Source organism: Clinocottus analis, unplaced genomic scaffold (genome assembly GCF_023055335.1).
Source record: "Clinocottus analis isolate CAN_PGR_092001 unplaced genomic scaffold, fCliAna1.0.p SCAF_10, whole genome shotgun sequence".
Lineage (NCBI taxonomy): Eukaryota > Metazoa > Chordata > Actinopteri > Perciformes > Cottidae > Clinocottus > Clinocottus analis.
The window spans coordinates 1,170,672-1,184,178 of record NW_027175821.1 but is presented as its reverse complement, the minus strand read 5'-3'; the positions used below and the strand labels follow the sequence as shown (position 1 = coordinate 1,184,178).

The 13,507-nt window shown below is 49.3% G+C and overlaps 1 protein-coding gene across 9 annotated transcripts in view; it reads right to left on the bottom strand.

The window, feature by feature from the left end:
- Positions 1-13,507, bottom strand: part of si:zfos-2326c3.2 (mitogen-activated protein kinase kinase kinase kinase 4) — a 36,003-nt gene that overhangs the window by 4,630 nt on the left and 17,866 nt on the right. For 6 of the 9 annotated variants that reach the window (XR_011077782.1, XR_011077783.1, XR_011077780.1 and 3 more), the window contains exons 15-32: positions 11,991-12,059; positions 10,667-10,960; positions 9,916-10,050; positions 9,686-9,820; positions 8,543-8,613; positions 7,569-7,645; positions 7,343-7,431; positions 6,902-7,005; positions 6,706-6,790; positions 6,382-6,561; positions 5,989-6,091; positions 5,383-5,535; positions 4,784-4,927; positions 4,538-4,672; positions 4,195-4,295; positions 3,562-3,711; positions 294-453; positions 65-204 (exon numbers count right to left, since the gene is read on the bottom strand). Coding sequence is in view for 4 of the 9 variants with exons in the window: in XM_068581782.1 (XP_068437883.1) it covers positions 65-204; positions 294-453; positions 3,562-3,711; positions 4,195-4,295; positions 4,538-4,672; positions 4,784-4,927; positions 5,383-5,535; positions 5,989-6,091; positions 6,382-6,561; positions 6,706-6,790; positions 6,902-7,005; positions 7,343-7,431; positions 7,569-7,645; positions 8,543-8,613; positions 9,686-9,820; positions 9,916-10,050; positions 10,667-10,960; positions 11,991-12,059 (2,325 nt within the window). In the remaining 5 variants the exon portion in view is untranslated. The remainder of the gene's footprint in view (positions 1-64; positions 205-293; positions 454-3,561; positions 3,712-4,194; positions 4,296-4,537; positions 4,673-4,783; positions 4,928-5,382; positions 5,536-5,988; positions 6,092-6,381; positions 6,562-6,705; positions 6,791-6,901; positions 7,006-7,342; positions 7,432-7,568; positions 7,646-8,542; positions 8,614-9,685; positions 9,821-9,915; positions 10,051-10,666; positions 10,961-11,990; positions 12,060-13,507) is intronic. The other 3 variants (XM_068581809.1, XM_068581820.1, XM_068581829.1) reach the window with 3 other exon arrangements.

Genomic DNA, 13,507 nt, shown 5'->3' with positions numbered 1-13,507 from the left:
GACGCAGGGTTAGGACTCATGTTGTGCGTTCATGTCGTTCATTCAGGAAGATCTGGATCTCCACCTTGTCGTTCCTCTCACACAGGAACTTGAGCTTCTGGGCCTTTTTGTGCATGAAAACTCCCTCCAGGTTCCCCGTGTTGGCCGACCTCAGTTCTATGGCTTTTTCCCCCCAACCCATCACCTGGTTGGACTGGAGGTAGGCTGGACACACACACACACACGCAGATATAATCACTACCATTGTATTTTTTTAACCCCCAAATCTGCCTGACGACGAGTGACACACTCACCGACGGACGCGGGCATCTCCCCCCACTGCAGCACCGTGTCCTTGGTGATGCGGCCGTAGGTGTCGATGTAGACGCCCTCGTCCTCGTAGCAGACCAGCACCTCCGTCCCAGCGCTGTTCGGCAGAATGATGACGGCGTGCGGCACGATGGAGCCCTGGATCTGGAGGACGAAGAGGAGGAGGAGGAAGAGGAAGAGATCAACGCTGGTTTAAACACAAAGGATGAAAGGAATCAATCCAGCGAGAAAAACACAAACCAGTCTGTGTTTTTTAAAGTATGTTGTGATCCATTCACACATTGGCAACACAAAGACATTAATACATGGACATGAGAAGAGAAATACACAAAAAAGTTCTGGATTGTCTTGAAATACAACGAGAAAGAATGAACAGCAGAAAGACGAGAAGAGAGATGAAAAAAGATGAGATGTTCTGCAGGAAGTGACTAAAACTCTCCCACTGCTAGTTTATTATTAGAAAATACTCAACAGTATATTAGTTCAACAAGTCTTTTGCATGAAAGCACGACAACCCAGAAACCAGTCCATAAACATGTATCTAACCAGTCCATAAACATGGATCTAACCAGTCCATAAACATGGATCTAACCAGTCCATAAACATGTATCTAACCAGTCCATAAACATGGATCTAACCAGTCCATAAACATGCACCTAACCAGTCCATAAACATGGATCTAACCAGTCCATAAACATGGATCTAACCAGTCCATAAACATGTATGTAACCAGTCCATAAACATGTATCTAACCAGTCCATAAACATGGATCTAACAAGTCCATAAACATGTATCTAACCAGTCCATAAACATGTATCTAACCAGTCCATAAACATGCATCTAACCAGTCCATAAAGAGGTATCTAACCAGTCCATAAACATGCACCTAACCAGTCCATAACCATGCGTCTACCAGCTCTCACACAGGGTTTCTGCAGCAGCAGACTCCTCCAGTGGAGCTGGTGACTCTGGTTCCGGTGCTTCATACTGTACCAGAGTGTGAGCCACCACGATCCTGAGCATCAGAACCGGCATCCACAGACGCAGCGCGATCTTAATCCTCTGCCTCGGAATCAACATCCTCACATCGCTCACGACCGAGCACGATGTGCGTCAGTGTGTCTCTTCTAGTGGGGGAGTGTTGCGTTGTGCTTTTTAAGGAGCTGAGTTGCTTTTAGCGGCAACTCGGAAACAGAAATCAGAGTTGTGAGTGAATACTGTTGATGCAGAGGTGTGTGTGTGTGTGTGTGTGTGTGTGTAAAGATGTGCGCATAAGAAGAGAAAGTGTCCCCCTGAGGACGGATACACAGCTACGAAGGAGGTGTGAAGTGTCCTCAAGAGTGCTCACATGAAGTAAACTACAGTGTGAGGCTGTCTGGGTGTAAGTGTGTGTGTGTGTGTGTGTGTGTGTGTGTGTGTGTGTGTGTGTGTAAGACAGAGAGCTGGGAGCTTGAGTGTATATGTAAGTGAGAAGAGGAAGAAGCGAGGCCGGAGAGCTGAGCGATACGTCAAACAGCAGCCGTGTGGAGCCGCGCACACGCCGGCTCAAACACCACCGAAGAAGAAAAAGAGGTCAGGACACACGGAGTTAATGATGGAGAGAGAGAAGGAGGACAGGAGGAGTATTTCTGGAGCGCTTTTTCTTCCACGCAGAGAAAAGTAGCACACATGGTGGGAGGCTGGGGAATGTTTGTGTGTGTGTGTGTGTGTGTCTCTATGTGTCTGTATGTGTGTGTGCCTATGTGTCTATGTATGTGTGTGTGTGTCTGTATGTGTGTGTGTGTCTCTGTGTCTGTATGTGTGTCTGTGTCTCTGTGTGTGTCTGTATGTGTGTGTGTGTCTCTGTGTGTGTCTGTATGTCTGTGTGTGTGGATGAGCAAGAGAGACTGTGAGGACATGAATGAGAGACAGAGGACACTAAAACATTAATAACTGGTTGTTGCAACATGTGACGACAAAGTGAAGGAACATTTAAAGTTTTGATTTCACACAAACAAAACTTATTTTAAATCCATTCAGTCAAACGTCAGCAGGTCGACTTCTGTTTTAAAAACAGTGTTTGAAGCGTCAGGATGCTAACGTGGCTCACTGCAGCAGCAGCAGAGCTTCTTGCCCACATGCAGAGGGATCCTCTGGCTGCAGGCAGTGGGCGGTTTGTTCACTTTTAAAAAAGAGACAACAAGTTCATTTTTGCACAAACGGAGGCGGAGATGGAAAAAACGCTTCACAGCGCTGCGACGCCAGGAAGTAGGAATTCGTCTTAGCGTCTTTATCCCGACGCTGTGGGGAAAAGGCCGCCGCGCTACTGCCGCCAAGTATTCAGGACCTGACTTATTATTATTTGTGAGTAATGAGGGAACTGGAAGCGGAGAAGACGCTCGTCGCACTGGAATGAAGGAAACGAAGCGTCTCTGCTGCACTGAAGCGATGGAGGAAGAACCTCCTGCGAGTGCCGACTCTGGAAGTCATTTTAGGATGCTGCTCAGTGTGATACTGCGCTTTAATATGAAATGCAGCCGATGATGATGATGATGATGATGTCGTCGTTCTCTTTTCTGGTGTTCAACCATGATGCAAAGTGTCTCGTGACTATGATGGAAATCCCTCCTGTAGTTGAGGAGAAAATGAAGCGAAAGAGAAGATCAAAATGTGTTTGACAGCTATAGGACGAGTGGGAGGAGAGAGAGAGCAACGACTGACGCCTGGAGACTGTGAGTGGGAGGAAGAAGGGGAGGAGGAGAGCTCCCTGAGAGAGGAGGGAGGAGGCGTGGTCGAACAGAGACACGGTAACAGTCGGGTGTAGTGAGAGAGCTCTGGTACCTACTTACCTTCCTCCCTCCCTCCCCCCCTCCCTTGCTCCCTCCCTGCCTTCCTGCCTTCCTCCCTCCTTCTCTCCCTCCCTCCCTCCCTACCTACTTCCTACCTTCCTCCCTCCTACATACCTCCCTCCCTTCCCCTATCCCTCCTTCCCTCCTACCTCCTAGCTTCCTCCTTTCCTCCCTCCCTCCCTACCTCCCTTCCTCCCTCCCTCCTACCTACTTCCTACCTACCTGCCTCCTATCTTTCTCCCTCTCTCCCTCCTTCCTACCTTCCTTCCTTCTTCCCTCCCTCCCTACCTACTTCCTCCCTCCCTTCCTTCTTCCCTCCCTCCCTACCTCCTCCTTACCCTCCTCCCTCCCTCCCTCCCTCCCTATGCATAAACACAAGCATCCATGGCGCACCGAGTCGCCCCCTGCAGGTGAGCAGACTCACGTGCGTGGGCAGGTAGAGGTCGTACGGCGTCCCAGAGTCCACGTCGATGGCGTGGAAGCCGGACGAGGAGCCGTAGATGACCTTCAACCTCTGGCCTTCCTCCACTGTCAGGTCAACGGACAGCGGCTTGTGAGGCAGGGACCTGAACGACTGCACGCACACACACACAAACACACACACACACACACACACACACGGGAGGTTTATTCCGGGCCTCTTATGGAGAGAGAGGGTTAAACGACGTGGAAGAAAATAACTCAGAGCCACCGAGGACCAGAAGAAATGGGACGCAGCTCTGCTGAGTGTGTGTGAGTGTGTGTGTGTGTGTGTGTGTGTGTCTGATAGCCAGGATGTGTGTGCGTGCATGTGGAGGTAGTGACCCCGTTACGTTTCTTCTTCTTTTGTCCTAGATGTGCGAGGACAGCTGGAGGATTGATAACTTATTGCTGGTTTAAGCGTCCATGAGGAGATCATATACGTTAGAATGAGGCGTGATTCTGTGTACGCACACAAATATGATGCATATATGTCACATCATCACACTCTGAATGCTGTCATGTTCCAGAATAAAAGGGGATGTCAGTGTGTTTGTGTTTGTAGACGCTGAGTTTAAAAACATTCAGTGTTACTGACCTTGAAAGCCATGAACTTGTGGTAGGGCTTAGGGGCCCAGGCGTACACCTCCACTGTGCTCTTCAACGCTATCACCAGGAACTTTATCTTGTCATAACGCACTGGAGGAGGAGAAGAGGAGGAAGAAGAGGAGGAGAAGAGGAAGAAGACGAAGAAGATAGGGTGGGGATTGTTACAGAAGAAGAAGAAGAAGAAGAAGAAGAAGAAGAAGAAGTAGTCATGACCTCGTGACTCTGGTGCTCATATATGTCTAATAAAACAAAGCTTTTGGTTCATTGTTCTTCTGGTGTGCAGCAGCTTGTGTACTTGTGTGTACCCGTGTGTACTTGTTGTGTGTACTTACCCACTTTGTAGTGAGCGCAGCCCTCCAGGTCACCCACCGAGGTCCAGCCCTGTCTCTTCTCCACCTCGGGGTCGTTGTGGAGGATTTTATTCCTTAACCAGGACAAGTAGTACAACCGGAGCTTGTTCTTCTTACCTACACACACACACACACACGGACACACACACACGGACACACACACAGTCTTTGAGCCGCTGCAGCTGGTGCATGGAGCGGCTGCAGCGTCCTGACCCTCCAGCTCAGTACCTGAGATGGTGATGAGCACGTTGAGTCCTTCCAGCACGTCCATCTGCTGGAACCTGCGTCTGCTGATGAGCGAGTAGACTTTCCCCTGGCCGCTGCGGTCCAGCAGCCACAAGCCGTTCTCCGTCCCCACCAAGAGGTTCACGCCTGCAGGACGCAGAGGACACCCTGAAACCCCCAACGTGCAGCGTACATGCATCCTACTGCCCATTTTATACCCAGCATGCCCCATTCAGACAAGCTTTTGGCATAAAATACGTAATTTTTCTCATTTTTGAACAGTTTGTTGACTGAAACTCCTTCCTAACACGCCAAGACTTTGTGTTATTGTGATTTTTGTTGCACATTCTGATTCTTTAGGTCCTAATTTTTCCAAAAAGGTGTCTTATTGACTCTCCAGGAGGCTTTTTTGGGGAATCTGGATGATCATAGTTATGATCAAAATATCTTTTAAAAGGGTTTTTTTTTTGCAGAGATACATTTTTTCCCAAGACTTTGCTGAACAAATACATACAATAAACACAACGACTCAAACAGGGAAAAGGAAGTCTGGAGCCAACACTGCTTCCACAGTCAGCGGGTTGAAAATAAAAACTACAAACCCCAGAGTCCGGCACAGAGGACCTCGGTGTTGAACTTCTTCTTGTACTTGCGGATCTCCGGGGTGTCGCTCTGCGGGCGGATGTTGGTCGGGTTCACGTTCACCACCGAGCCCTTCCTGTGGTTCTCCCTCCGGATCGGCTCCCCTTTCCCATCTGTGAGGAGACGAGACGCCACGATGAGCTCGCTGCATACAGGAGTACTTCTATGAATGTATTTGTACACGTGCGTGTGTGTAAACTGTGTGTAGCTACGCCTCTGATGACAGATGGTCTTGGACTTTAACTGAAGATTTTTAAATGTGTTTTATTCCTTCACAAAAACTAACTTCATCACTAAAAACCAACGTAAGAGCTTGTTCCTCTTCAGGGGAGAGCTAAATCCTTTCTTTATACATTCAGAATTGACCGTTATGAACTTAAACGGCGCACTCTGATTTTTTTACTCTTCAAAATAAAAGCACCGTACAACAAAACATGAAATTTTTTTTAAAAAAAGCATCAAAAAACAACAAAATTGATTGGGAAACAGTTTCTAACTTCAACACACATTGAGTTACTTACATTGTGTGTGTGTGTGTGTGTGTGTGTGTGTGTGTGTGTACTTGCCAGGGCTCTGAGGTGGCGATGACGTGGGGATCAGTCTCGGGTCGATGAACGACAGGAAGGATGAAGAGGAGGAGGTGTTTTTACTGGTGGGACTGCTGACGGCCTGATGATGAGCGTCGAGGGAAGAGGAAGGAAGTTTATTCAACAGCTTCCTTTTTTATTGTTTGTCTTTTTTTACCCGAACATCTCAAAATCCTTGATGGAGACATCTTCACACACTCATTTCATTCCACTTTTAAAACAGCATCACTACAAATCCCTCTTGCTTCTCAAAGCGGTAGCTATGCACTTAAACTGGGCCTCTAGCTCCCTCTGCTGGACACATGCAGCTACAGCAACACACACACACACACACACACACACACACACACACTCCCCTCCTACTGGACTCACGTGCAGCTCCTGGTGCGTCGGGGACCGGGGGGCCGTGGGCAGCCGCGAGTAGCTGAGCTGCTGCTGCTGCTGCTGGCCCAGTGCATTGTGGGTAGGGCTGCCGGCGGAGGAGGAGGACGAGGTGGTTTTCTGCAGGAGGTCCGGCAGCAGGTAGGCGTCATCTGAAGCTATCCGGGAGATCTGCAGGACGCCGTTAGGAGACAGAGGATGAAGAGAGAGAGAGAGAGAGAGGCTCCCTCTAACAGTATGCATGTTGCACCCTGTGTGTGTGTGTGTGTGTGTGTGTGTGTGTGCGTGTGTTTCACGTGTGTGTGCGCAGGGCACCTGGTTGAGGTTGTGGTGAGGTTGCAGCACGATGCCGTCGGGTATTCCTCGGATGTATCTCCCCTTCCCGTTGGACAGGCCGGAACTTGAAAACGCACAGACGAAGAGACTCTCAAGATCAACTTAGGTTGTCCAGAATGACGCAACTAATTGTGGCAACGTGTGGGTTTTCGGCTCTGTGGGCGAGAACGCTCACCTGCTCCTCTCTTCGTCGTCGTCGTCGCTGCTGCCGTCGAGCTCGTCGCTGGACGAGGAATACTCTGCGGCCTTGTGGAGGCGACTCAGAGCCGACCTCACGGCCTGCAGGGGGGAGGGGGAGGAGGAAGACGAGGAGGTGGGGAAGAAGAGGAGGGGGGGAGACGGGTCAACAAACTACACACTTGTGTGAGGTACGGTGAAGATAATTACACAAAAACACAACAAACATCTAGAAGAAAGACTTCATCTTTCACACATTGTGACCAATGGATTTACATGACTTTAAACCAAATTTCCATAACTTTTAACAATATTTTCATGACTTTCAACCATTTTTACATGACTTTAAACCAAATGCATACAGTAAACCTTAAATGACACAAATGAATGAGAGACAATAGTTTTATCTTGAATTTTTAGTGTTTTGTCTAGTCGTTACTTGTGTGTTTCCACTGGAGGCGTTCTCCTGCGTCCTCCTGTGCTGCTGGAGGCGCTGCTGCAGGAGAGGACTCTCCAGCTTGAAGTAGCCTACACACACACACACACACACACACACACACACACACACACACACACACAGTGGTAAAATAAATCTAGCAGCAGACCTGACCAGGCTACGATTCTGCCGTTCAGACGGCGGTTAGAGAGCTCGGGTTGACACGCACCTTGGTGACCGCCGCCGCCGCCGGAGGGCACGCCATGAGGCCGTCCGCTCTTATCGGCTGAGGACACAGGACCGCCACTAGGTGGAGGAAGAGACACACACACACACACACACACACACACACACACACACAGAAGGAGCATTATACACTTCTATACGTTCTCATCTTCAGCGTGTCCTTCACGCTGACCCAATTTCCTCGCCATTAAGCTCCGTCTAATCGAAAAATGATCACCCGAGCCGAGCTCATCAGACGCTCCTCGTGGCCGAGACGCTTCTCTGGCGGAGCGACACGGACTCCTCGCGGTAAAGCAGACGCAGCTGAACGTGACGCTCAACACCAAATACATGACCGATAAAGAACGCTTGAGGCCGAGACTCCTCTTGCATCAGACAGATGCGTCGTGTCGTCAGGCCGCTCAGCAAACGCCGATACGCCGGTCAAGACTCACCTCTCAGGTGGATCTGTACTCTGAGGTAAGTCTTAATGAAGGTGCTCAATACGAGCTGGAGCACGCAGCGTCTGATGAACAGATCAGCCGACAGGCTTAGATTTAGATGGAGCGGTACGGTGGGGCTTTAAACATTATATACATTTACATATATTGTCACATTGAGGTCATGGGAGAAAGTAAAGTTACTGGGTCGTGTGCTTCAGAACAGTTTATTAAAAACAGAGCAGGGACGTGAGAAGCGAGAACAATACACAGCTAAAAGAAACAACAGGTGTTTGTGTGGTTAAGCTTCAGTGTCACAACCTGTAAAAATAACCTCGACATATTGGCCCTTAACAAGGTTTCAGACAGTTGCCTCCAGACGGCAAACTCACAAGTGAAAAAGGTGACAGAGGAGGTGCAGTTTGATTTAATTAAGTGTGTTTATTGTAGTTTATACAGACTCTAGAACTCCTCCAGCTCGTCACCGTGTCCCGATTGCGTGTCTTTGGCGTGTTTTCGGTGTCGCCGTGTGTCTCACCTTGAGGCGGCCCTCTTGTGTCCCATCACCAGCTCCCGGCAGTAGAACTTGGAGGTGGTGCGCTCGGGCACCTGAGAGCAGAACCAATGAGAAGAGAGATTAGAAAGAAGCTCATCAGTCAGTCTGAGTTTGGGGAGAGCTCTCGTCTTCACGAGGATCTGGCGTCTCGGCTTTTTGGCGACCCCAAAAGAGCCTGAAAGGGTGTCGAGCAGAGTGCAATAAAGGACTTAAATGGCTTTGCAAACTCAAAATGTCCAAATGCAGAAATCTCACGCGCGGTGGGGAAACATGATCTGACTCATCGATCTTTCAAAACCCCGTTTTTCTTTTCCCAGCTTTGTGAAATCGGTAACCGGTTCAAACTGTGTGAAGTTACGGCCCTTTTCTTTCAACATTTCATTCTTCTCTCAGCGACCAGCTGGTGACCCTTTGACCTCTGGTCTCCTCTGGAGGGTCACGCAGCCCGGTTTACAGAGGAGGAGGAAGACACGCCCGGCTGAGCGGGAAGTGAGCTGCAGGACGACCTGTCATCATTCTGACAAGATGCCCGCATCCTGTCTGTCGTTTCCTGTCTACTGTTGCGACATATTTCAAAATAAGAGCTGTGAGTCTGATCAGAGCTGTGAGGTTAAGCTGGTGAGAACATTTGAATCCAGACAGCTGGAACTTCGTCCCCCTGAAAAGTGAACCGTCGAGAAAATGAGTGATTTAGAAACACTAATTTTAAGTTCATCCATCACACTAAGAAAAAAATATTACCTCTACTCATAGGATTGTGCACAGCGCTCAATGCCTTTTCATACTCAACATTTTAATTATTTTATGATGAAATATTTACAATCTTAGTCATGGATTCATTAAGACTAATACGCGCCGCAACGCACCGCTTCCTCAGCTCGGTGTGACCACAACCTGACATGTATCACGTGTGTCACAATGCCATCCTCATGTGACACGGCTCACCCTCCCTCCACCACTCTCCGGGTGGCATGACCGGGATGCCATCTTCCTCTTTCGGTCTCTTCATCGTTTGCCTTTCCCCCCCAGCGACTCATCTAAACCTGGAAAGCCTCTGTGTGTGTGTGTGTGTGTGTGTGTGTGTGTGTAAAAAGGCAGCTAATGGGACTCGATCGCCCCGCTCACCTTCGGCGGCGCCCCGGGGTCCCAGAAGACCTCGTCAGTCAGGGACGCGGGGCAAAACGGGGACAGCGGGGAGACGGCCATGTTGGACATGGAGCTGCTGTGAGGGGCGTCTCGGCTGGAGCGCAGGTTGGCATTCTGGCGGGGAAAGAAGAAGGTCATTTCCTATTTATACACATATATCACACGTGTGAAGATACAGGAGAGAGGGAAGAGGAGGAGGAGGCGTGTACCTGGCTGAGGTGAGCCCTCTGCATGGCCGGAGTACAAGGACTGGAGCTGCTGCCGGAGCCCAGCCTCGGGTGCATCTGGCCGGGCAGACCGGCCGCCAGCAGCAGCCGGGCCAGGCTGGATTCTTGGAGGTCAATCTAGAAAAACATAAAACACATGTAGGACGTCTGCGTCTGACATGCAGAACAAGCCTGACTGCACTTCTGTGAGCGGCTGTGTGGGATCTGCTTTGTTGTGGGGACGTGATGCAGACCACATTTCACTGAGGAGTCTCTGCAGCGGGCACTTCAGGATCACTCTGAAAAAAACACGCGAAACCTCCTCAAATCGGACTTTTGCGCGAAATTATTCGGAGGTGAAAGGTCAGGAACCTTCTGAATACCATTTCTTAGAAGTCAGACACACATGTGCTGGCCCCCCGACATGAAAACAGCTCAGTTCCCACAATAAAAGCAGCTGTTTTGCTTTGATCGTAAACCGTAGTCGGCCATCTTCTTTCCTGTTCCAGTTCCCCGTGTGTGGGTTGAGCCGCCGCGCTAAGAATAGAGAGTGTGACACTGAACGAACCGCACTGCTGCACAAAGAGTCTGCTCATGCCGCCGTGCATATAGGCACGGAGGAAAAACAACAACAAAAAACACATGAAGCTGTAAAAAAAAAAAAGTGCCAAAGCTGAAAGAAAGTGAGGGACAAAGGGACAGACTGAAGCGGTGAAGCGGTGATGGAGGCCAGGCAGCGGAGGAGGGGCTTTACCGCTGAGCGTTGGCTGTTAGCGGCGGCGGCGGCAGCACTCCCGCTATTAGCGGCGAGCTTCTGGACGGGCTTCTCCCGCTGCCTCTGCCGCTCTCTCTCCCGGTGTCTGTGGTCGTGCTGCAGCGACAGCAGCTGGGTTTGGTCCTTGGGCAGCGTGCGGTGGGACCTCCTGCCCGCCGGCTGCTGGTGCGGCTGCTGCTGCGCTGGAGGCCGGGGCTCGGCCCGCGGCTGGCAGGGCGGAGGCTGGCGCGGAGCGGCCTTGTGCGGGAGCGGCTGGTTGGGAGCTGGGGCTCTCTGCAGCGCGGCACATGTAAAGCACACACACGCAGACACACACACGCAGACACACACACACGCAGACACACACACACACACAGTGACGGAGCCGGCGAGTGTTGTGCACATGTTATCTCAGTCAAGACCTCCTGACCAGCGTCAGGGAAACAAAGCAGATAAAATCTGCTTGAATAAATACTGAGTTATTATCTTTTAACTTGTTTTATCGCTTTATGAAAGATTTATTTGTCTCCTTTAAATCTTCTTGAAACCTTTTTTACAGACTTCCAGCTTTTATTGAGATGTCGTCACTCTCTCTCTCTCTCTCTCTCTCTCTCTCTCTCTCTCTCTCTCTCTCTCTCTCTCTCTCTCTCTCTCTCTCTCTCTCTCTCTCTCTCTCTCTCTCTCTCTCTCTCTCTCTCTCTCTCGTCTCTTTTTTACTCCCTCTCAACCTTTCTGTCTCTCTCTCTCTTTCTTTGTTTTTCTCTCTCCAGTTCTTCCTCCCCTTTTCTCTCTCTTTCTCCCCCTTTATCCCCCCCACCCCTCTCTCTCTCTCCCTCTTTCTCTCTCCTTCTCTAGTGATGCTCTCTCTACCTTTAAGAGCGGCGCTGCTGCTTGTTTTTTGCTGAATGTTATTCTTTTTTTTTTACACTAACATCTAACAGTTTAAAAGCCGAGCAGGTGAGAAGTTAACCGCCACGAAAGAAAAGCTGTAAACTCTCACCAGAGACTCGATGCAGACGGAGTGACACATGACAACAACAACAACAACAACAACAACACAACCAATGAATGGATCCTCCGGTCCATCTGTTCTCACAATCATTAAAACATCCTCACGTCACAGTTTCACCGACACACACACCTTCAGAGTGAACAGGTAACACAGCGAAGCTTCAGCTCACATGAGGAAAACAGCACTAACACCCGAAGACGTGTAGGAATCATACACACACAGACACACACTGCGTTCCCGCACACTCAGAAGCTTTCAGAGGATAAACTCCACCTGGAGGAGTTACTGAGGAGGTGAGAGGAGATGTGTTACCTGCTCTGCAGCGCGGTCCAGAGGCCGGACGGACACATCAGCACACCGCTGTCTGCCTGCCTGGTCCTGCTGCAGACACACACACACACACACACACACACACACACACACACACACACACACACACACACACACACACACACACACACACACACACACTTCCTTTAATTAGGGTGCACTGAGGTCTGGAGCAGAATTCTGAGAGGTGGGAGCTAAAATATTCAGAGTGTGCAAGATGGCGTGGAGCTTTTAGCCGACGCCCTCCACTCTAAATATTTCATCATGACCTCTTTTTGAATTTTCTCCTGTATCTTCTATACAACCACAGGAGTCGCCCCCTGGTGGTCAGGAGAGAGAATGCAGCTTTAACACATGAAGCATAGACTTCTATACAACCAGAGGAGTCGCCCCCTGGTGGTCAGGAGAGAGAGAGTACAGCTTTAACACATGAAGCATAGACTTCTATACAACCAGACTTCTTCCTGACTTCCAACCATGCCTCTAGCCTTCGGCCCACCGACACGCCGCGTGACTGAACTGACGTGTTGAAAGCGACCGGAGCCGGCGCTCTTTCTCCATCTGACAAAACTCGATCTCGCCGCACGGCGCTCAGCGAGTACGCCGCGTAATTAAATGCAGATGCATTAAAACGTAATGAAGCGTCAGATGGATCCATTAGACGCGCACAAACTCAACGACTCGATCCGAACACAGGACGTACGGGTGGCTCCGTACACACACACACACACACACACACACACACACACGCACGCACACACGCCGACAGACATGTAATGTAAGTGGACAGGTATTAATAGTGTTGAGCGACGGCGTCTTCTACATGAAGGAATCTGCTTCCTGGTGTTAATGTACAACCATTGAAAGGCGCTGGCGTGTGGGAGGATTCATTACCGCCGTGTTCAAGTTAATGAGCAAAAAAAGGAGTGTGATATAGGGGATATAGGTGAAATGACTTCACCCTCACACACACTTTTATCACAGCAAAGGTCTAAATCGGCGAAAGTCTTGTCTGATGAATTAAGTTTCATGAAAGTAGAAAGTCTCCTATAGCGACTCCGTCATCTTCAAAACACAACATTAAAGGAAAAAAACAACAAAAGATTTCTGTGCGAAACCTTTCGAAGCGCAGGTGATGATTCTTCTTTTCTAGAGCCGGACCCCGTCTGTCATTAAATTCCTCAACTTTAGATGTGAAATGAACATGTTAAGTCATGAGACACATCTCATCTCAAGAAGTTAGTTTCTTATCAAGGTTTTTACATCACACGATTTCAATGACTTTTAACTAAATTTCAATGACTTTTAACCAAATTTCAATGACTTTTAACCAAATTTCCATGACTTTTAACCAAATTCTAATGACTTTCCTTGATTTTTACCCCACACACATCCCGTTTCACACACTCACCTGCCACAACACATACCGTCTGACAGGTAGCTTGTTGGTATTTTTTGGGGGGTTAAAGACAGACATTGTGTAACTTTGGCTGTACGTC